This window comes from Zea mays, chromosome 9, assembly GCF_902167145.1.
Source record: "Zea mays cultivar B73 chromosome 9, Zm-B73-REFERENCE-NAM-5.0, whole genome shotgun sequence".
Classification (NCBI taxonomy): domain Eukaryota; kingdom Viridiplantae; phylum Streptophyta; class Magnoliopsida; order Poales; family Poaceae; genus Zea; species Zea mays.
Window position 1 is genome coordinate 101,026,296 of NC_050104.1, and position 21,753 is coordinate 101,048,048.

At 45.0% G+C, this 21,753-nt stretch overlaps 1 protein-coding gene across 3 annotated transcripts; it reads left to right on the forward strand.

The window, feature by feature from the left end:
- Window positions 1-17,851: 17,851 nt before the first annotated feature.
- LOC732805 (glossy15) lies at window positions 17,852-21,340 on the forward strand. Of its 3 annotated transcripts, none has more exons than XM_008660824.3 (10): window positions 17,852-18,708; window positions 18,821-18,846; window positions 18,949-18,979; window positions 19,067-19,154; window positions 19,372-19,517; window positions 19,638-19,682; window positions 19,774-19,865; window positions 20,028-20,167; window positions 20,261-20,438; window positions 20,597-21,340. In XM_008660824.3, exons 1-10 carry the CDS (start codon window positions 18,317-18,319, stop codon window positions 20,833-20,835), a joined length of 1,377 nt encoding a protein of 458 aa, XP_008659046.1. In that variant the 5' UTR covers window positions 17,852-18,316; the 3' UTR covers window positions 20,836-21,340. The 3 variants fall into 3 exon arrangements, with proteins under 3 accessions (XP_008659046.1, XP_008659047.1, NP_001241712.1); XM_008660825.3 differs by having other exon boundaries at window positions 17,853-18,708; window positions 20,037-20,167; NM_001254783.1 differs by having other exon boundaries at window positions 18,258-18,708; window positions 20,037-20,167; window positions 20,261-21,286.
- Window positions 21,341-21,753: the final 413 nt, after the last annotated feature.

Consider the following 21,753-nt stretch of genomic DNA (forward strand, 5'->3'; position numbering starts at 1 on the left):
CAAATGAACACAACAATTTGTTTCCCGAGGTTCGGTTCCAATGAACCTACTCCCCATTGAGTAGGTCACGAAGGTCAGGTCTTTTTCAACCCTTTCCCTCTCTCAATCGATCACTCAGACCGATTGAGTGCTTCTTCTTAATCTCAAGGTTCACTAAGACCCTGCAAGGAACACCACACACTTAGGTGTCTCTTACTAGCTTTACAAGTCACTAGAGAGTTTATAAGGAGATGAAGAAAGCACGATTAAGAAAACCAAGCAACAAGAGCAACAAATGAAACACGGGTCACACTCTCTCAAGTCACTAAACACTAATGATCACTAGTCTCAATTGTGGGACTTGGAGGTGTTTGGAAGCTTTGGATGTGTCTTGAGATGGAGTATTTGCTCTTGTATTGAATGTGAGTGAATGGGATGCTTGGATGGATTGAATTGAGGTGGTTGGGGTCGTATTTGTAGCTACCAACCACTTCCTAGCCGTTGCTCCTTTTCTGCCAACCGTGGACGGTCTGTGCCCCTGGTCCGGACGGTCCGCCCCTACACATCAACGGCTGAAATCGCAACGATCAGCAATAACGGCTATAGTGCATTTAATGCGTCTTCAGATGTCAGATAAAGTAGTCGCGGACGGTTCGGTCGTGCACCTAGGACGGTCCGCGAGGACGCTAAAAATGCATTTTACCAAACCCGTCACCTTCAGGTTTTTCTGGTTTTACAATGGTCGAACGGTTCGTGCCTGAGGCCGGACGGTCCGCGCTTGGTCTCGGACGATTCTCACTTCTCCTTCGGAGAGTCCGTAGTGTAAACGCTGTTTTTTGCAGTGTTCTTGTCCAAAGCTCACGATGGTGTCGCGGACGGTCCGCCGCAAGGTCCTAGACGGTCCGCGCACATGTGATTTTCCAAAAAGCTTCTCCTGTCCGAAATAATATACGGTATTCCGAACAGTTGACTTAGATTTGATGTAGATGAACTTTATGCACCTGAGAAATGTTCAACTAGGCAAACTAGTTAGTCTATAAGATTTGTGATGGTCGTCAAACACCAAAATCGATTATAGGAAATAGTTGAGGCCATTTCCCTTTCAAAAGGTATAACATAAGGTTTGTTTTTTGTCATGTTTAGAGAAGTATTTGACCGGATTAGTAGGCTAGATAATCATACTATCAAGAGGGATAAATGACCTTGGTCTATGTGGAACTTAATGCCTCATATAGCATCAAGTGTTTGCATTGTATGAGGACTAACTACGCTTTCAAAATTGATAGCTAAAATCTTTTCAAAAAGCATGTTTGAAAAGCGACTGAGTTTTTCTGTGGTCGACGGACCGTCTGGGCCAGGACACCGGACCATGCGCGATCCATCATAAGAGGTTCGAAGTTTGCTCACTTCGGTGTGGGCCGAAGTGTTTGCATTGTGAACCGTCCAGGCCTTAGGATCGAACCATCTGCAGTCCTGAACAGAGAGGGTCTAAGTTTGCACAAGTCCATGTGTGCTTGTGTGGACCATCCGTCTATGTGCGGCGGACCATCCATAGGTGCCAAAATGGGTTTGGGGAGGGACTGTGTGTTTTGGGGCGTTTGTATTGCAGACTGTCTGGTGTTTGAGCTCGGACAGTGCTAACTGCAGGCGACAGACCGTCCGACCTTGGAGGGCGGATAGTCCGCCCATGTTAATGTAACTTTGTCAGAACTCGGGTAGCTCATGTCGCCAGGTCTCGAACCGTCCGACCATGTGCGGTAGATCATCTGAGCTCACCTTTTCTAACAGCTCTAACAGGTTTCAAATGGATAATATAGTCGTTACTGTGTATGGCGGATCATCCGACCTAAGGGCGTGGGTAGTATGCGTGTGCACAGAAAGTGAGTTCCTTGCACATAATGGTTGGAATTAGATGGGAGGCTACAAATAGAAGGGGTGCTCATGTGTGAGGGCTCTCTTGGCCATTCCTAGCATACATTGAACACATTTGTGATCCTCCAACTCACTCTCTCGCACGCTTTGCTTGAGATTGCATTTTAGTGAGAGACTAAGAGCTTCTAGTGCATTTGCATCAATTGGTGATTCTTGAGGCACTAGGTCATACACCGGCAAGCATCATCGGCTTGTTACTCTTGGAGGTTGCTGCCTCATAGACGACTTGGTGGTGTCTTTGTCGAGCTCTCCTTGAAGGTTGTGGAGATGCCGCGGTTGTGATTGTAAGGGGTTCGTGCCTACCTCGTCGGAGAGCAAAGGCGACGCTAGTGGAACCGAGGTAACAAGTGATTCCTTGTCCACTTGGCTTAAAGATCAAATTGTGTCTTGATAGAAGAGCAAGTGAGAGCTTGGAGTCCACATCAACATAGATTAGGGGTGATCGGCAAATCACCGATACCACGGGAAAAAATCTAGTGTCTCTTTTTCCCTCTTGTTAATCATTAATAGTAACTAGTATGTATTGAATTATCATTCATTTCTAGCTTTGTTATTATTGTTTCCCATCAGTTTCTTACTTGTATTAGCTAGAGTATTTATATCTCTTGTCGTATTGATTTAATTTCACTAGTGTTGTTGATTTTAGTCAAAATCAGCTATTCACCCCCTCTAGTCGGTGTCCTAGATCCTACAGCGGACCATCCGCAGGCGGACCATCCGGCTGCACCCAGTGCCACAAATGGTGCTCAACAATTATCATATAGTCCATCATGTCCAAACCTCCGCTCCCATAGGTCTATAGCCTGAGGATCTCTTACGACCCCAGGTAGAGAAGAAAGGGCCATTAGTATCGGTTAGGAACCGACTATAGTACTAAATTACCAACCGGTACTAGACATCCGGGACTAAGGCCATGTTTGTTTCCTTCTAGGATTATATAATTCATCTTATGGATTATATAAGCACCTAATGACCTACTTATGGATTATCATAATATAGGTATCTAAGGAAGAAACCGGGGGCAAAATGGCTCCAAATCGGCGCATATCCGCAAGAATCGAGATCCGACCGACCTTCCATCAATGGCGTGAGCAACAAGAAGGAAATAATCACCGGGGGAAAGAGGGGATCGGACAAGATCACAAGGAAAAGGAAAGGGGATCCAGTGTGCTCCACATCAGGCATCAAATCGACGAATGACAGTGTAGCATGGCGCATTGACATCCGACGCGGGCACGAGGGTCAGAATAAGAACAATGCGCCTGATGAGCGGGTCCCAAGTCTTAGTGAAAGAGGGATAAAAATAAAAGGGGGTGCGCGGGTATGCCATGCTATGCTGAAAGAGGTCGCGGGCTGGCGAGAGGGGAAAGAATCCCCTTTTCTATTTCTTTTGATATTCCACAAATCATTTTATTTTTAACATATGCATGGCAAGGTATACGTATTCCATAAATCTAGAAAAAAAATCATAGAAAACATTTACTCAATAATGTAACCATTTTTTGCAAAGAACTTATTTTGTGACAAAACTAATATTAATATATATAAAGTATTCCAACAAGAGATAACATCAAATAAATGAGGAGTTTGGCAAATGCTTTCAAACAACGATTATACCCCAATATGTGTACATAAAGTATTAGATTAAATCTAAATCTTTCTCAAAAGTAGGTTATCTATTTATGACACCCTTATTGTCATTTTTTTTCAAATAACAACTCCTTCCTTTCTAATGGCTTTTACCACTAAAATTGAATAGCCTATAATTGATGGATTTAGGATGTTACAAAGGTCTTCAAGACATGATAAGAGTCTAAGACACTAATAAGTGGAAGTATGGATGCAAATACACAAAGGAAAGTGAAGTCACCAAAGTAGAGACAAAGAGGTGGCTAAATTGGAAGTGTATCATGATTTTGGATCAGGTCAAATTAACATGGATTCAACTCTAAGCTATAAAGCTTTTCATTAGCTTTCTAAAAAGTCCAAGATAATTGAAATCGAAGAACATAGCTAACATTATGCCCGAAATACAAAAATAGGTCATGCTAAAAACAACACCAGCCATGTTCGATGTGACATCCGATGCACACAGAATATTACGGTGATCCCTGTTGAAGCATCGGACATGTTTGAAGCTCCTATCTAGATGGAGGCATTTAGTGCGCCTAGCTAGAAAACATTCTAATGGTCATTTTTAACGACCGAATTGTGAGAAGTTCGATCTGATGTATGGTGTTATCACCGGACATGTTTGGTGCATATGCAGATTGTAGCAGCTTTAGGCAACAATTATTTTTTGACTAACCGATAAATACCTCGACAACCTATCGTTTTAAGTGTATGGGAGTTGAGAAACATACTAAAAGAGTTAGTGCTCCATTCTAGTGCTCTCCAGTTGCATAGATCTTAGTGATATGCATGATGATTAGTGTAGGTGCTTTATGAAGTGCTTAGTCTAGTTAGACCATCGCTTATGCGCTTGCTCTAGGTTTAGGCCTAGTGTTTAGTGAGTATTGCATACCTCTTACTACATGGTTCAAGCACACACCATTCTTGTACTTGGAGGGTTTGTAGTCTTACAAGACCACACTAACAACATTTATGGTATGACCACCACCGTGTATGAGAGGGAACAAGACACAAGGTGATTTGGCCAGAAGCTCGACAATGATTACTGTGGGGAGCGGTTTGGGAGAGGCCATATTGGAGACCAACTTGTACATGGAGGAAACTCAGGGGCTATCCATGGGGGTTACCTGATTGCGAGCTTGGCCCTTGCGTGGGTATCCTTGCGAGAGGCTCCAACGAGGACAAGGGGAAATGTGAGCTTCTCAATACCTCAGTACAAATATTAGAGTTGTCGTCAGGAGTTTGTATCTCTATCTCAATTAAGCTTCTATACTTTATGCAATGCTTACCTAGATTGTGGGTTTACATTCCTAGTTTAGCTTGCTAGGCTAGTGATAGGATTGGAACCTAGGTTTCATATCTCTTTTGTGGTAGAGACAACAACACACACCTAGCAAAACTATAGTTGCTCATCTAGACATATTATATTCTTGTATATATAAAACATGCAATCTCTTCTCTGTACAGGGACACTATAGGGCGACATCCAACAACCCTTATGGATTGCCCAGCCCATCGCCGCACAAGTCTAGCCGTCCACCTCGCTGATGATCTTCTCTTAGCTTAGTGGTGATTGTGAGACTTGTGTGACAAACTTGTCCTAGACTTATGTTCGTGAAAAACTTATGTTTTAGAGTTGGTAATACTTATGTTGGTGAAACTTGGTATGAACAGAGACATGTTTGTGAATAACTTGTGAGGTTTGTGTTTTTGAGAAATATGTGGTCTCTATTATGTATGTGATGATTATGTGATATCTGTGATGTATATGTGATGATTATGTGATATATGTTTTATTTGTCTAGATGGAATAGCCAAAACAAATAAAAAAGGGGTAATCTGGTCACTTACCAAGTGTAACATTTGGCAAAGAGGTACTTTGCCAAGTGTCAAGGTCATAGCACTCGGCAAAGAAGGCACACCTGGGTACCGGTAAAGCTGTAAGGAAAATGGACCCTGGGCCATTTGGCTAAAGGGATTCTGGTGTTTGATGATCAACATAACCTGTGGACTATAATGGTTGCTAGTGTTTTTGTTTATAGTTCACAGGATGCGAAGAGGATTGGACTAAGGCACTAGGGATGCAACATCTCAAAAGAAGACATAAAAGAAGCATAGAAGTCCAAGACTCAAGAACAAAAGAAGCCCAAGGAAACAACGAAGAAATCCATGAAGTGGGCAGTTAGCTGGCGCACTGGTGGCGCCCCGAACAGTGAACAGTAACCTATCCGGTGTGCATCAGACACTGGACAGTCTACGCAGAGAGGCTCACAACGGGCGCTCTCAGGCTGTAGCACCGGACAGTTTGGTAACGGTCAGATCCAATGGTCGAATGCTACAGGCCCCAACGGTCAGCTGATGTGGCCAGGGCGCCGGATAGTGAACAGTGCATGTCCGGTGTGCACCAAACTGTCTGGTGCACCTGTCGACAGAAAGCTGCTACTTCTGTCCAATGGCTATACTTTTCAGGAAGCCTATAAAAACCCCCCAACTAGACATTTGGAGGGGTGGGAGCTCAAGCAACATACCAAGACATATTGTAGACATTTCCAAGTGCTCATGCACCCAAGTGCTTAATAGAATCACTCGGTGATTAGCGTAGGTGCTTTGTGAAGTGCTTAGATTAGTTAGACCTCTTATGCGCTTGCTCTAGGTGAATCCTAGTTAGTAGAGTGAGTTTAGAAAAACCACACAACCCCTCGGCTCTTGTGCGATTCGTTGTAATTCTACCGAGTGGGGCGAGGGTCTTGCGAGACCGTGCCAACTGAGTTTGTGTCACGCCGCCACTGTGTACCGAAGGGAACAAGGCCCACGGCGTTTCGGCTGAAAGCTCGATAGAGGAGACGGCGGGCAGCGTCCGAGAGGAGCTAGAAGCGGAACACCACTTGCACGTGGAGAAGGCCCATGACTCTATATTGAGTTACTCGATCGAGGTGCTTGGCCCTCGCATGGGCTACCCTTTGCATAGGGGCACCAACAAGGATTAGTCGGAACCTTGCGTTGTTTCGGATACCTCAATAAAAATATCGACGTCATCCACGAGAGTTTGCATCTCTACCTTGCTCTTTACCTTCCGCATTTATATTAAGTATTTAAGTTTCAATCTCGCCTTTCTAGTTAGATTATTTAGGATTGAAAATTAGGCTTTGCGGTAAAGATAGCAACACTTAGACAAAACCTAGTTTGCACATTCTAGATTGTTTATTTGCATAGGTTTTGCTCAAGGGATTTAATTGTCACCTAGTTTAGAGATAGTTTTTAGAAGTCCTAATTCACCCCCCTTCTTAGGTGTCACCGTTTCCTACAAGTGATATCAAAGCCTGGTTTGACTCATTTGAAACATTTTAGCTTTACCGCTAATCAAGCTGACTCTTTTTAGAGGAAGGGGATGGATACCCATAGGCCACCACACTTTGACAGCACTAACATCCCATATTATAGTGCTAGAATGGCTTGTTACCTAGAGGCCATTGATCTAGGTGCTTGGAGAGTCACTCGTGATGGGATGAAACCACCTAAAATCCTGAGAAGCTCACCACGAGTGAAGAAAAGGAAATTCATTTGAATGCTAGAGCCAAAATTTGCTTGTATGAATCTCTTAGCATGGAAATTTTCAATCAAGTTTTTACATTAAAAACTGCTAATGAGATTTGGCTAAAATTGCATGAGCTCCATGACGGCACATCCAATGTCCGTGAGTAAAAACATTGCCTGGTTTTAAATGAGTACAATTCTTTTGCCATGAAAGAAAATGAGCTTGTTAGAGACATGCATTCTCGTTTAAATCTAATCATCCATGAGCTCAATTCTATTGGCATTAATAAGCTAAGTGATGCGGACATTGTGAGGAAAATTATCTCCCTACTACCACAACAAAGATATGGAAGCATTATCACCATTCTTCACAACATGGAGGACTTGAGCACAATGACCCCGACAATTGTGATCGGAAAGATTGCAGCATTTGAAATGTCACGAAAAATGGGTTGACAAGAGGAGCCAACTTCTTCAAGACCATATGCTTTTGCATGTGATAAAAAGAAAAAGGGAAAGAAGAAGGCACCCACTCCAAGCTCCTCAAGTGAAGAAGAGGAAGAAGAAGAAAGCGATGATGACGAAGATAATCAACCATCAACATCATCCTCCGAGGACAAAGAAACACTCTGACGCATCGGAAAGGTAATGAGGATGATCCGCAAGATTAATCTAATGGATGTACCCCTGTAGGTCGAGGATCTTCTCTTTAACATTGATAGAAAAAAGTAAAGAAAAAGAGGATGCTTCGCATGCGGGGAGAAGGGCCACTTCAGGGATAGCTGTCCAAATATGGCTGAACCCAAAAAGAGAAGGAGCAAAGGCAAGGCGCTTACAAGTGTCAAAACTTGGGATGACTCTACAAGCAAAGACGAACCTCCAAGGACACGCAGCCACTGATCCTCATCTCGCTCATCACGATCATCACGCAAGTGCCTCATGGCAAGAGGTAAAATGAGTATTCCATCTTCTAGTGATGATAGCAGTTGTGATGATGGTGAAGGTGAAGAAAAACCTTCATTAGATGAGTTTGCAGAAACCGTTAATTTTTTGAGGATGTATGCACTAAACAAAAGGCTCAACTTAAAACTTTGAAAAATAAGCTGGTTAGCTCTCAAAATGATTATAAATTTTTTCTATAAAAATTTGAAACTTTTGCAAATTTGAATTGTGAGCTAACAACTAAAATTGAGAAATTAGAGTCTAATGCTCCATCCTCAGCTACTGATGATAGCCTTATTAAAAAGAATGAAAAACTTAAGGCTAAGTTAGCTAGCTCTCAAGAAGCAATTGAAAACTTGCTAGAGAAAACGGAAATTCTTAGCATACACAATAATGAGCTAACTACTAAGCTAGAAAACATTGGTAGCACCCCAGAAGTATCTTTAGTTGAAATGCCTGAAATTATTAAGAAATATGCTTCTACTTCTTGCTTTGATTTAATTGATGATTCTAACCCCTGCAACCAAGTTCTTGTTGAGAATGTTGTTATAGAAATATGTTCGAAAGGTTGCAAAGGAGAATGAGCAATTAAGGCAAGAAGTGGCTCGCCTTGGCAAGGCCTTGTATGACAAGAAAGGCAAAGCCAAACAATTCCAACCTCCTCAAGATAATAGCACCACGGGAGTGAACAAGCCTGTGGAGGGAGAAATTGTGATATGTAGGCTATGTCACAAGGAATGCCATAAGTCTTACTAATGCAAGGCGAAGATCGGGGATAAGCAAAAACAAAAGCTCAAGCAAAATCACCAACAAGCAAAATCACCAACATCTACATCAACAAGGTGGATAAAAAGGCTGCTACACCATATTTGATCGAGAAGAAAAAGAATGAAAATGTGATAGCAATCAAGGCCAACAAGCAAGCCAACAAAGGAAAGGGGGACAAACGCATCTAGGTGCCAAAGGAGATTATCTCAACTATAAAAAGCACCAAGAAGGTTTGGATCCCAAGAGGGAAGTGAGAAGTCCGAAGGACTTCGAGGAACTTGGAGACTTGGCAAAATTGGGATGTATGTCATGGGATGCATCATATTGGATCAAGTCTATTACCAAGTGGGTTAGTGAATACTTTGGACCCTAATTCCCATCCATGACTAAGGTAACTAGATTTATTTTCCTTTTTAGATATGTGTATCTATTTTCTTGTATCTAGTTTTTACCTTAAATGCCTAGTTTTACATGTGATATTTACTTTTGATATTAAATTGCATGCATACTAGGTCAATCATATGGTAGGAATGCTCAATTTTAATTCATATCCTTGAGCAAACCTACATGGTTTAAAAAGATTAGTTAAGCGCGGCACATAGCTTATTTAAAATTCCTAAGAAAATGGTACTCCAGTTGGTATCCTCATAGAGTATATCCATCATTTGGTATGATTTAAATTATATGTGCCAAAGCTCAGATTATAGATCATTTGCCTCTCTTGATCTCAAAATCAAGTGCATGTCTCCTGCAAGTATTCAAAACCTGTATGCACACTTTCAGGGGGAGGTTACTCTATAATCTAAGTCTTTGAGACTAATGCCTGTTTCAAAGTCTATTATATGCAGTAGTCTCATTGAAGGAAAATGGAGTCCCCAGAGAAAAACAATACACTTCCACTGCAAAGCTACAAAATCTTCATTTGGTTCCACAAGTGGTTCCATTCAACAATTGGTATCATTTACATGTCTTCTCCAGAATTTGATTAGACTATATTTCATATTGTATGCTTCCCATGTTGCTATAAATGCATATGTTGTCAAAATATATCTTTTACCTATGCATAGGGGGAGTTAGTCTAATCAAACCATAGCTTGCATCTCCCTTTCTCATATGTGTTTCCTAAGTAGACGATCTCCGTCAGGGGGAGTATTTCTTCGTCTATGACAAAGGGAGAATACTCTTTTAGAGGGAGTGATCTTTTTAGAGGGCAATACTTTTATTTGCTTCCTATATGCTTTTAATGTTTTCCTTTTCGGTGGTTGATGCCAAAGGGGGAGAAGTTTTAGGGACCAAAGCATGAAAAATATATCAAATACCAAATATCACCAAAAATTAAAATTTTTACAAGTGGTTTTGGTTCCTCAAGTATCTTTGGTCTAAAAATAGGAAGCGGGTGAATTATGGAGTTAGGGGAAGGCTTAAGTCCATAATCTCACCTTATGGGGATTTTCATGCATCCTAGCAAGTAGATTGCATATTTTCATTGAAATGTTTGTTATATTTGCGTGCTTTGGTTGTGTTGTCATCAATCACCAAAAAGGGGGAGATTGTAAGGAAAATGGACTCCAGGCCATTTGGCTAAAGGGATTTTGGTGTTTGATGATCAACATAACCTGTGGACTAATATGGTTGCTAGTGTTTGTGTTTATAGTTCATAGGATGCGAAGAGGATTGAACTAAGGCACTGGGGATGCAACACCTCAAAAGAAGATTTAAAAGAAGCAAAGAAGTCCAAGACTTAAGAACAAAAGAAGCCCAAGGAAACAATGAAGAAATCCATGAAGTGGGCAGTCAGCTGGTGCACTGGTGGCGCACCGGACAGTGAACAGTAACCTATCCGGTGGGACACCGGGTAGTCTACGCGGAGAGGCCCGCAACGGGCGCTCTCGGGTTGTAGCACCGGACTCTCCAGTGTTGTAATACGCAAAACTGCAAACAATGAAAATAGAGTTGATCTCCTCAATTGTGTGACCTCTACTTACTATCACATGTGAACACCCACATCTAAAAGTAAATAATTAACAAATGATACATTACTAATTTGTGCATCATGTTGGCTTTTATTTGTATGTGCATTTAATAATAATAGTAATCACATTAATGGAAATAAATTAGTGTCAAAATTGGGGATTTAATACCTAATTTGAAAATTTGGAAAAGGGAAATAACAAAGAAAAGAGGACCATATGAATAAAAATAAAATATATAAATAAATACTACTTAAGCTGGGAATTGAATTCATGCAACTAGCCTAGATATGAAACTCACAAAGAAGTTCAAAATTCAAATTTGAAAGGTAAACAATAAATGAGAAAATAGAACAAACAGAAAAATATATAAAAAAAGAAAATCGTGCTCAAGCTAACTCCACCCGACCTCAGCCCACTCGCGCATCTCCCTCCGCGCGGCCCATCTCTCTTGCGTGCGCATGCCAATCGACGGTTGGGGCCCACCTACAGTCTCACTGGTGCGCGCGCTCGCCACCTACTCTATCTGGCACGTGGGACCCTCAACTCCTCAACTCTCACCCGCGTGGACTTGACGACCGGCACTAGCGCCATTCCAGACTCTTCGCCGCGCGCTGACCACCTCCCCCTGGCTACAAAGGTGGGCCGAACCCCCTATGCCTCCCCTTCCCGAGCCGTCCACGAGCCGAGTTTAACCAGGGGTGCGAGATTCGCCGGTGGCCGAGTAAAGTGGGTGCCCGCTGCACCAGAAATCGGGCGTCACCGGTGGTCAGTGTTCGGGTGTGACCTCGGCGAGTTGGTCGTCGTGCGGGGATTGCAATCGCGCATCTTCTCGTGCACGGAAGGCACTAGGCGCTCGGGAATTGGACGCTGGAGCACCAGGACCGTCGCGGATCCCAGGCATCCGCGGGCAGCGTTCTGCTCCATGTTAACCTCGGTATGCAACCCTCCCCAGTACTCGTCCTGCTCTTAACAACGTGTTGCGTGTCTTAATTCAGGGGTTGCGCTCGGCTGGGGAGCTCGCCGCCGCGGTCACCGCCGTTGCGCAGTCAACACCGTCACGGTTCACCGGGAGGTAGAAGATAGAACCTGGGATGTCGATCTCATAATGAATGGTCAGGATTAGACGACCGCGTACCTTTTCGCGCGATCAGATCTATGCCGTTGTGATGGGATCAGACGAATGAGAGTAGATCGTGGTTGTTTTAAATCCAAGCCGTGGAATCCGATCGAACGGATCGGTGCAGCTCCGGGGCAGATGAGATCTATGCCGTCGATTTCGGATCCGGTGGTCAACGTTGCGTACCGGGTATGATGCTAAGTTTAATCAAGGGTCGTTGGGTTCGAATCAAACGGCCTAGATTCTATGATACCCCTTCGGTCTGGGATTCTTACAAAAGGACCCCTGCCCTTCTAGGATATCAACTCACGGTCAAGAGTCAGATGTTCTGAGTTTTGGGACTTTTCGCGTAGGGGCCTCTGGACTTCTATTTATTTGTGAGGGCAGACCAGAGGTAGAAAAATTCAATAAAACAAATTAGGAAATGAATATTTAGGCATAGAAGTAATGCAGGATTCTATTTAATTCATAGAAAATACATTTTAACTCCTTTTTGACCCATTCCAATTTCTATAATTTTGTCCTAATATTGTTTACCATTTAGTATCTCTGTTTTAGCATGAAACCCATATTACAATTGATCACTTAATTAATTTTGTACCAAATACACAAAACCTTCAGAAAATCATAACATAAAATCGGTAACTCCGAATTTAGTGATTCCTGTTCCTACGATCTCGTTTCGATGCATAGATTATTAATATGTATTTTGTATTAATGTTGGTGTGATGTTAATTTATCCCTTGTACCATGTATGTTTGTATTGTGACGAGTAGACGAGCTAGTGGCCGAGGATTCAGGTGTTCAGCAGGTAGAAGTTGCTGAGCAGGAACTCATTGAAGGCAAGTTGTGCCCTTGACCACTTTTATTTACCCAATAATGTTCTCTATAATCATTTTATCATGCATAGGCTTAATTTTGATGGGACCAAATAGGCCACCCTAGTCTGGTTATCTTTTCACCTTGTTTACCCATGAACTTTTGGGTAGTTTTTGCTATTGCTATATATGGTTTTGGGTGTTGAGATAACTATTACACATGATCATTATTTATTACTGTTCTATTTCTGTTCATGGTAAGACAACTATGTTAATTGGAACATCGAGCTTAACATGAGAAACACGTCCCACCACAAGGGTGGAATGGGACGTCCTTGGCTGACTAACTAGTAAACCCAGTAGAGGACTACCTTACCCAAAAGGGGCAAGGGCAGTAGAGGAGTAGGCGTGTAGAGAGGTTCTCGGGTTGATTTTGCTGCGATGGCGGTCAAACGGGGGATTCCTGCATTGCTCTTCCTAGAAACTGTAGCGGGTTTTCTGAAGCTAGTGGAACTTTGTAAAGGCCTCGTAGTAGATCCCTAGCCATTCACCTCGGCAGTGTCTAAGGGTCTAGCTAACCATAGCTAGACGGGGTACACAACTTGTGGGTACAGGGTACAACCTCTATAGAGTGTAAAACTGGTATACTAGTCGTGCTCGCGGTCACGAGCAGGTCAAGACTCTTGCATGATTAATTTATGGAATTAAATTCAATTTGACATTTATATCACATTGGGATTTATTATTAATTTTGATCTATTATTACTCTGGTTTGGTATCTACTTACATTTAGTAACTGCTAATAAAATTTGACCAACTTATTAAAAGCAATGCTCACCTTTAACCCTTATTTGTTGATCAGCCTTACACTTCACATGAACTCCCACCTTTGGTGAGTTCATGCACATTATTCCCCATAACTTGTTAAGCTATGATCTTTTGTGAGCTCACCCTTGCGATATATAAACCCCCCACAGGAGAAGAACAGGTGGTCTAGGAGGAACCTTACAATGAAGAGTACGAGCTCATCTAGGTGGCGTCTCCCAGTCAGCTTTGTGGCGCCAAGGAATAATACTTAGTTTGCTTTATTATTATCATTTATTTTTGTAAGACTTTCTCTATGTAATAATGACATTTATAATATTTGTGACATTTATCTCTATATACTTTGTCATTATATGTGATGTCCTTCTTTGGCGCACATATGAGACGCGCCCGGCTTTATCCCTTAAATCAGAGTGTGACAGGTGTGCACCGGCCAGTCTAGGTAACGGTCGGATCCAACGGTCGACTGCTACACCCCAACGGTCGGCTGACGTGGCCAGGGCACTGAACAGTGAACAGTGCATGTTCGGTGCGCCCGTCGACAAAAAGCTGATGCTTTTGTCCAACGGCTATAATTGTGGGGGAAGCCTATAAATACCCCCAACCGGTCAATTGGAGGGGTGGGAGCTCAAGCAACATACCAAGACATATTGTAGACATTTCCACGTGCTCATACACCCAAGTGCTTAATAGAATCACTCGGTGATTAGCGTAGGTGTTTTGAGAAGTGCTTAGGTTAGTTAGACCGCTTGTGCGCTTGCTCTAGGTGAATCCTAGTTAGTTGAGTGAGTTTAGAAAAACCACACAACCCCTTGGCTCTTGCGCGAGTCGTTGTAATTGTACCGAGTCGGGTGAGGGTCTTGCGAGACTGTGACAACTAAGTTTGTGTCACGACCGCCACCGTGTACTGGATGGAACGAGGCCCGCGGCGTTTCGGCCGGAAGCTCGATATTAAAGACGGAGGGAAGCGTCCAAGAGGAGTCGGAAGCGGAGCACCACTTGCGCGTGGAGAAGGCCCGTGACTCTCTATGGAGTTATTCTACCGAGGTGATTGGCCCTTTCCTGGGCTACCCTTTGCGTAGGGGCACCAACAAGGATTAGTTGGAACCTTGCGTGGTTCCGGATACCTCAATAAAAATATCAGCGTCATCCACGAGAGTTTGCATCTCTACCTTGCTCTTTACCTTCAGTATTTATATTAAGTATTTAAGTTTCAATCTCGCCTTTCTAGTTAGATTATTTAGGATTGAAACTTAGGCTTTGCGGTAGAGATCGCAACACTTAGACAAAACCTAGTTTGCACAGTCTAGATTCTTTATTTGCATAGGTTTTGCTCTAGGGATTTAGTTGTGGCCTAGTTTAGAGATAGTTTTTAGAAGTCCTAATTCACACCCCCTAGGCGCCAACATTTCCTACAAAAGCCTCTTTGCTTTGTGTTGTGGCCTTGACACTCGGCAAATAAGCAAGCTTTGCCGAGTGCCTACAAATGCACTCGGCAAAGGAACTGACAAATGGGCCGCTGGTCATCCCTTTGCCGAGTGCTAGTCCGGTGGACACTCCGCAAAGAGGGAGTCTTTGTCGAGTGCCACCTAATACGCTTGACAAAAGACCTGTTAAAGGGGCCCACGGGGAGCTTCTTTGTCGAGTGTCAGTACTGTAGACACTCGGCAAAGAGTGAGCCTTTGCCGAGTGTCAGCACAGTGTACGCTCGCCACAGACTCCGTCACCGTTACCTAGCGCCATGACAGCGACTTTTCTTTGTCGAGTACCGGCTGACACTCGGCATAGTCTTTGCCGAGTACCCAATAAAAAGTATTAAGCAAAAAAGCTGTTGCCGACGTATAGTTCGCCGAGCTTTCTTTGCCGAGTATCAGTGTATTCCAGGCTTTACCGAGTGTTTTAGAGTGCTTTAGACACTCGACAAAGCAACTATTTCCGGTAGTGATAGGTTTTCATTAGCTGAAAATTAGAGACCTTAGTTTTAGAAGTAGATATTTAAGTTTCCTAATTTATCATCCTCTTAGGTGTCACGGTCCCTTCACACACAATCGGCATTTTTTTAGAAAATTCTCGCACTTGGGTAGACATAAAGGTGGATTATAACCATTAGGTTAGAACTCTCACAATAAGCAAGAGGTGGGAAAGAGTTAGAAGGTCTTGTTGCTCACTGGTGTTTGAGCTTGTAATCTTCTCCTCTTTTAGATACATTAATATCGATGAGTAGCAAGAGGACATAGTACGCACATCACGATCTGAACCTCAACTGTTCGCGTGCTGGCTTCCACTCGTGTCTAGGTTCAGCACGACCGCTGGTCTATATCACGCTCCCTTTTTGCTCTCTCTGGTATTCATATATATCCTGTAGTTGTTCTCTAATTATTGTCATGCACGCGCGGCTGTTCTCCACATGTGCTCTAACGGCGATAATAACAAGGTGATATCATCATATACGTATATATATATATATATATATATCAGACCATATTAACTATACTACCTACGTGCAAGCCCGTCCGTACATCCCACAGACACACGCACGGACCACGGAGTTAATATATGGCGCGCCCACGCCTACGCATGCATGCTGCAATATTATGATGTCTTCGATCTGGTTAACGTGCGACTCGGAGCCGGAGGTAGATGGAGAACACGGAATGGAAGACGACGACGATGCTCGTCGCGCTAATTCCTCGATCCATGCATATCTCTCTGTCGGCCTCTGCTTCATTGCATGGCAGACGGCAGCGGACGCAGAGGCCAAAGCACACATGCAACGGCGGCGCCATTTTGCGTTCGTTCGAATGCATCGAGTGGAAAACCGGCCTGTCGCCGCTGCCTGTGCTAGCTCTCTGCTGTGCCGGCCTCTCTAACTCTCGCCGGCGCATGCATTGCAAGCAACGACGGGGCAAGTGGAGGCCGGTGGTGGAAGGTGGGTGGGGTGGGGGACCTTTACGCGCACAGGGAAGAAGTGAATGCGGACGAGGGCTAGTTAGGCTAAGGTTACATGGATTGGAATAGGCAGGCACACCAGTGTAGTAGTAGTAGTGTTGCTTGGCTGATCCACTGACCACTGCCAGTAATCTCCTCACCTAGCTAGCTACTGCCCGTGGAGTGGAATACTCCGGCATCAGCTACCTAGTCTCCATTTCAATTTGCACCAAAGAGGCAAAGAGCTAGAACCCATCTAAACTTTAATACTGTGTGTCTTCGACCTTATGTCATACTAGAACTGATTCTAAACTTCTACGTATATCGAACTCGCCTTCTTTGCCAAATGTTTCTTTATCGAGTGTTTTTTTATCGAGTAATTTTTATTTGTCACTCGACAAAGAGTTTCTTTGCCGAATGACTGGAAGAAAACACTTGGCAAATTATTTGACATTCGGTAAAGTGCCGAATTCCGATAGTGAACTGCCATGATAGCTCTTCTGGTTGGCCATTCTTAGTAAAAAGTTTTAAAGTATTGTTTTTTAATAAGTAGAATATAATAAAGCATGGATTGAACCATCACTCGCAGTATATAGTTATATATTTTTTGATTTAGTAACGGAGACATGAGAGAGTTTCATATCCATCGTTTTAACTCGCAGGGACAGTCGCAAAGACCAATTTAACATACAAACACAAATTTTCAATCATCAATTTAACCCATAGGCACCGCACATAAATGTAACATGTTCACCAATTCATACGTAAATAATATGCATAAGTTTCGTTTTGCTGAAATCTGATAGCTCGTTTGAGCTCATGATATGAGATGTTAGCTCGACTCGTGAGAAAATTGAAACGAGCCAATTCGAGCTAAACCGGCCACGAGATATGAATATTTCGGCCAGCCCTATATATACTACTAATGTACCGTAAGAAGTGGAACTGACATAGCACCCTGGTCACCTATTGGAACCCGTGGACATATACCATATACATACACTCTAACTCAGTCAAAGAAAGAAAAAAGCAATTTTAGCAGTGTTATATTTGATATCTTAAATTTGATTAATTATAGACAAAAAATATTAATATTTGTAACGTCCAAATTAAATATCATTAGATTGATTATGAAATGTATTTTTTTATAATAAATTGGTCTAGAGTTATAAATCTGAATATTGTTCGTTAAAAATTTAATAAAACATAAACCAATTCAATTGGCACACCAACTCATAATTATATTCTTTGACTGGCACACAACTCGTAGTTCTAGTATTACTACCCACGAGATGTGCGCTGTGTATTCGTAAAAAATGTGCACCGTGAAGAGACAGATAGGATGGATGATGTTTGGGTGACAAGCCCAAAAGCACATAGATAGGCCAGGGGGAGGGGGGCATCCGTCGCAGCGTCGCTGGACTGGTGTTCTCCATCCTTCCAACCCGAGATAAAAGACGACACTTGACATGAAGAAGTGATAGCCTGCTCAGAGATCTTTCGCTTTCCTTACCCAGTTAGCGTTCCTGCTTGATACACTACGACTGCAGATTCTTTGGCAGACCGCTACCAAGTGCAAGTGTGCAACGCACACACATCACTCACAGTCTCACGGTGTCTCTGTGCGCGCGCGTGGGACACAGGAGGGAGAGAGACACAGAGAGGGGGGACGATCAGCTCTAGCTCAGCTGGTATCGTCTAAACTGCATAAAAGGGGAGGAAAAAAAGTTGCAATGATGCATCCCGGCGCATAGATAGAGAGAGAGAAGAGAGAGCCCCGACTCGAGAGCCAAGAACGCCGTGTGCTGTGTTTGTGTGCATCTATCTCCGTACACGCACGCACGCACGCACCAGCTAGCACGACCGCCATGGCCGCCACCAGGAGAGCATTCTTCCACAGCGCCGTCGACGGCATTGCGCGCGCCGGGCCGGGGGAGGCCGAGCTGCTGCCGGCGCCGCCGCAGGTCGGGCGACCGGTGGAAGGCGCCAGCAGCATGGTCTTCGGCTTCCCCGTGCCGCGGCCCACGATGCCGGACAGCCGGCCGGCCGCCGTCACCCAGCAGTTCTTTCCGCCCACTACTACGGCGGCGCAGCAGGCGACGATGGAGGAGCAATGCCACGTGCCCGCCGGTAGCGCGGCGGAGCAGTGGGTCCGGTCGTCGGCGTCCAGGAAGAGCCGCCGCGGCCCGCGGTCACGGAGCTCGCAGTACCGTGGCGTCACCTTCTACCGCCGCACCGGCCGCTGGGAGTCCCACATCTGGTCAGTCGCCTGCAGCTAGCTAGCTCTAGCTTGTTGTTTTTTTTTTTTACTTTTTTGGCTTGTGCAAGCGATGTCCATTTCATGCTCATCTCTCTCTGTCTCTCATTGGCAGGGACTGTGGGAAACAGGTGTACTTGGGTGAGTTCCCGTCCAATCGAAAAGAACTGAGACTCGAATTACGTACTACACTAGCATCATTTCATGGCATTTAATCAGGTGTCCGAATTGCTCTTTTTCTAGGTGGATTCGACACGGCGCAGGCCGCTGCGAGGTTCATAGATTTCTTCTTCCTCGCGCGCATCTGTTCCATCTTCTCGTCTTATCTTATATATCTATCTATCTATGAATCTATCTGCAGGGCCTACGACCAAGCCGCGATCAAGTTCCGCGGCCTGAACGCGGACATCAACTTCACCCTGGACGACTACAAGGACGAGATGAAGAAGGTGATTCCCCCCCTGTTGCAATTGCGAATCGAACGACCAACACCGGTAGAAGAAGGAGCCCACACACACCGCCATGAATGGAGTGTGAATAGAACAAATTAAGAACACTGCAGCTGCTCTGTTCATCGACTAATAATAACGTCTCTCTCTTAGTCTCTTTCACTGTTTGATGCCTGGATTCTTGTCTTCCTGCCGTGTGCCGCGTCAAATCCCTCAGATGAAGGACTTGAGCAAGGAGGAGTTCGTGCTGGTGCTCCGGCGGCAGGGCGCCGGCTTCGTCAGGGGCAGCTCCAGGTTCCGGGGAGTCACCCAGCACAAGTGCGGCAAGTGGGAGGCCAGGATCGGCCAGCTCATGGGCAAGAAGTAATTAATTAGTCAATGCTGAATCGGAAAAAAACAAAACAACGATTAGTGCCGATTTTTTTGTTTTATTTTTATTTTTGGCTTGATGGTTGATCTCCTTTGTTCTTGTCGCTGCTGCAGGTATGTGTACCTGGGCCTGTATGACACAGAGACGGAGGCTGCCCAGTAAGTGACGCGTCCTCTGTGCTTCTGTTACGCGCCATTGAACAACATGTGACAACTTTGTGGTTTCGTGCCATGCATGCATGCTAATCAGGGCATATGACAAGGCTGCCATCAAGTGCTACGGCAAGGAGGCGGTGACCAACTTCGATGCCCAGAGCTACGACAAGGAGCTCCAGTCGCAGCGTACGTGAGCCCCTCCCCTGCATGGCCTGCTCATCCGTCCGTTCTTTGCCTCTCGATCGTTCTTGTACTACTGTTTCCCTTCTCCTCGATCTCTTTTTTGTTGTTGTTCATGAACTCTTCAGCGGCTGAAACGTACTGAGATGGTTATTTATGTCTGTGGAGTGCATGCAGCCTGGGACGGCGAGCTGGATCTCGAGCTCGGTCTGGGCTGCGCCAGCAGCGATCCGTCCACGGTCGCCGTCGAGGCGTTCAGCCCCGCGACGAGCAGCAGTAGCCGCAAGCAGAGGACGATGACGCTGACGGTATGTACAAGCTAAGTACATACATGGCCGACACTGAGCCTTCCCGTTGCACTGACGCTGGTACTGTTTGCATTGCACATGCCGGGAAACCAGCTCGGTCTGCCGGAGGAGGAGGAGGAGACGGGCGCCGGCTACCCTCACAGCAGCAGCAGCAGGCGTCCCCCGGCGCCTGCTGCCGGCATGTTCGGGCGCCCGGCTGACGACCACGTCCACGTAGCACCGCCGTCACACCGGCAATGGCAGCAGCAGGGACGGCACGCAGCTCCAGATGGTACGCCGCTCGACCGATCGTACCATCACTGGTCGATTCGATTCGATCCATGACGATGAACAACAAACAGCACATGCATGCATGCTAACCACCGATCGTTGCTTCGGTTCGGTTCCCTTTTTTGTGCGCAAACACGTACTGGCGGCCGGACGACCTAGCAGCGGCGCCTGAGCGACGAGCGGCAGAGCCAGCAGATCGGCAGCGGTGGGGCCGGGGCGCGCGCTGGCCCATCGCCAGCGGCAGCGGCATTAACTGGGACTGGGCGCCGCCGTACGCCACCGCCCGCGCCGGCACCGACGACGACGACGCCAGCAGCGCCGCCGCTGCAGCATCATCAGGATTCCCACTGTGGCAGCTGGGTGCGGCGTCGTCCAGGTCCAGCTGGCCCAGCCGCTGAGCCTTTCCTGTCGTCCCGCGCCAGCAACAGTGACGCTGCTGGGCCACGTACTGACGGCGACTGGTGACCTGCTGAAACCGCCGCCGGCCTGTTTCCCTTTTCTAGGTAAAAGCAGTGGCAGAGGGGCGAGCTAGCGACAGCGTGCCTCGTCATCCATCGTCCCTGCGCCGTGGCTGGCGGGGTGGGAAAAAGGTCTGAGCAGTTTTGAGCGTCCGGAGGAGCTCGACGATTTCCTGCCCTCGAATAGTCACTTGGGGTGGCCACTAGTTATTATTTCTTTCCTTCCCCCTCGTTGATTCTGCTACCCATTATAGCTTCTGTATCTAGCTACATGCATGATGCTGCTCTAGCGCTGTTGGACGTTGATGGCACGGTGTACGGATATGGGACAGGGTTCGTGTGACCCCATGTCCACTGCTAGGCCTGTTTCCAAATGGAATATTTCTGCAGTACCATGGCTTATAGAAATGCTAGAGTATTTTATACCATTAGGTGCTTGGTTGCTTTCCCAAAAACTAGTTTTCAAAACTATATATAGTATCATGAATACCATGGTATTTTTCAAGTATTGGGAGCTTCATTCTAACCCAATGTTTTCATAATATAACTATCTTTTGTCTAAATACTATGGTTTACAACATTGTATCCGAACAATATTTCTAAAACCATGGTATTTTTAGAGTTGGCCAAACTACAATATTACCATAACAATTGTAAAGTAATATATATATAAACAGCCCCTCACCGTCCCTCAAATGAATCGAAGTTCTAGAGTGGGTTCTAGTTCAAAATTTTTGAAAGCTTCGTCAACTTTATATGAGGAGAGAGATCCTACTCAAACTATAATCCACCTTTGATGCCACATTACAATCATTCGAGCAAACATATTAGTCTCAAATGATCAAGTTGTAGCATATT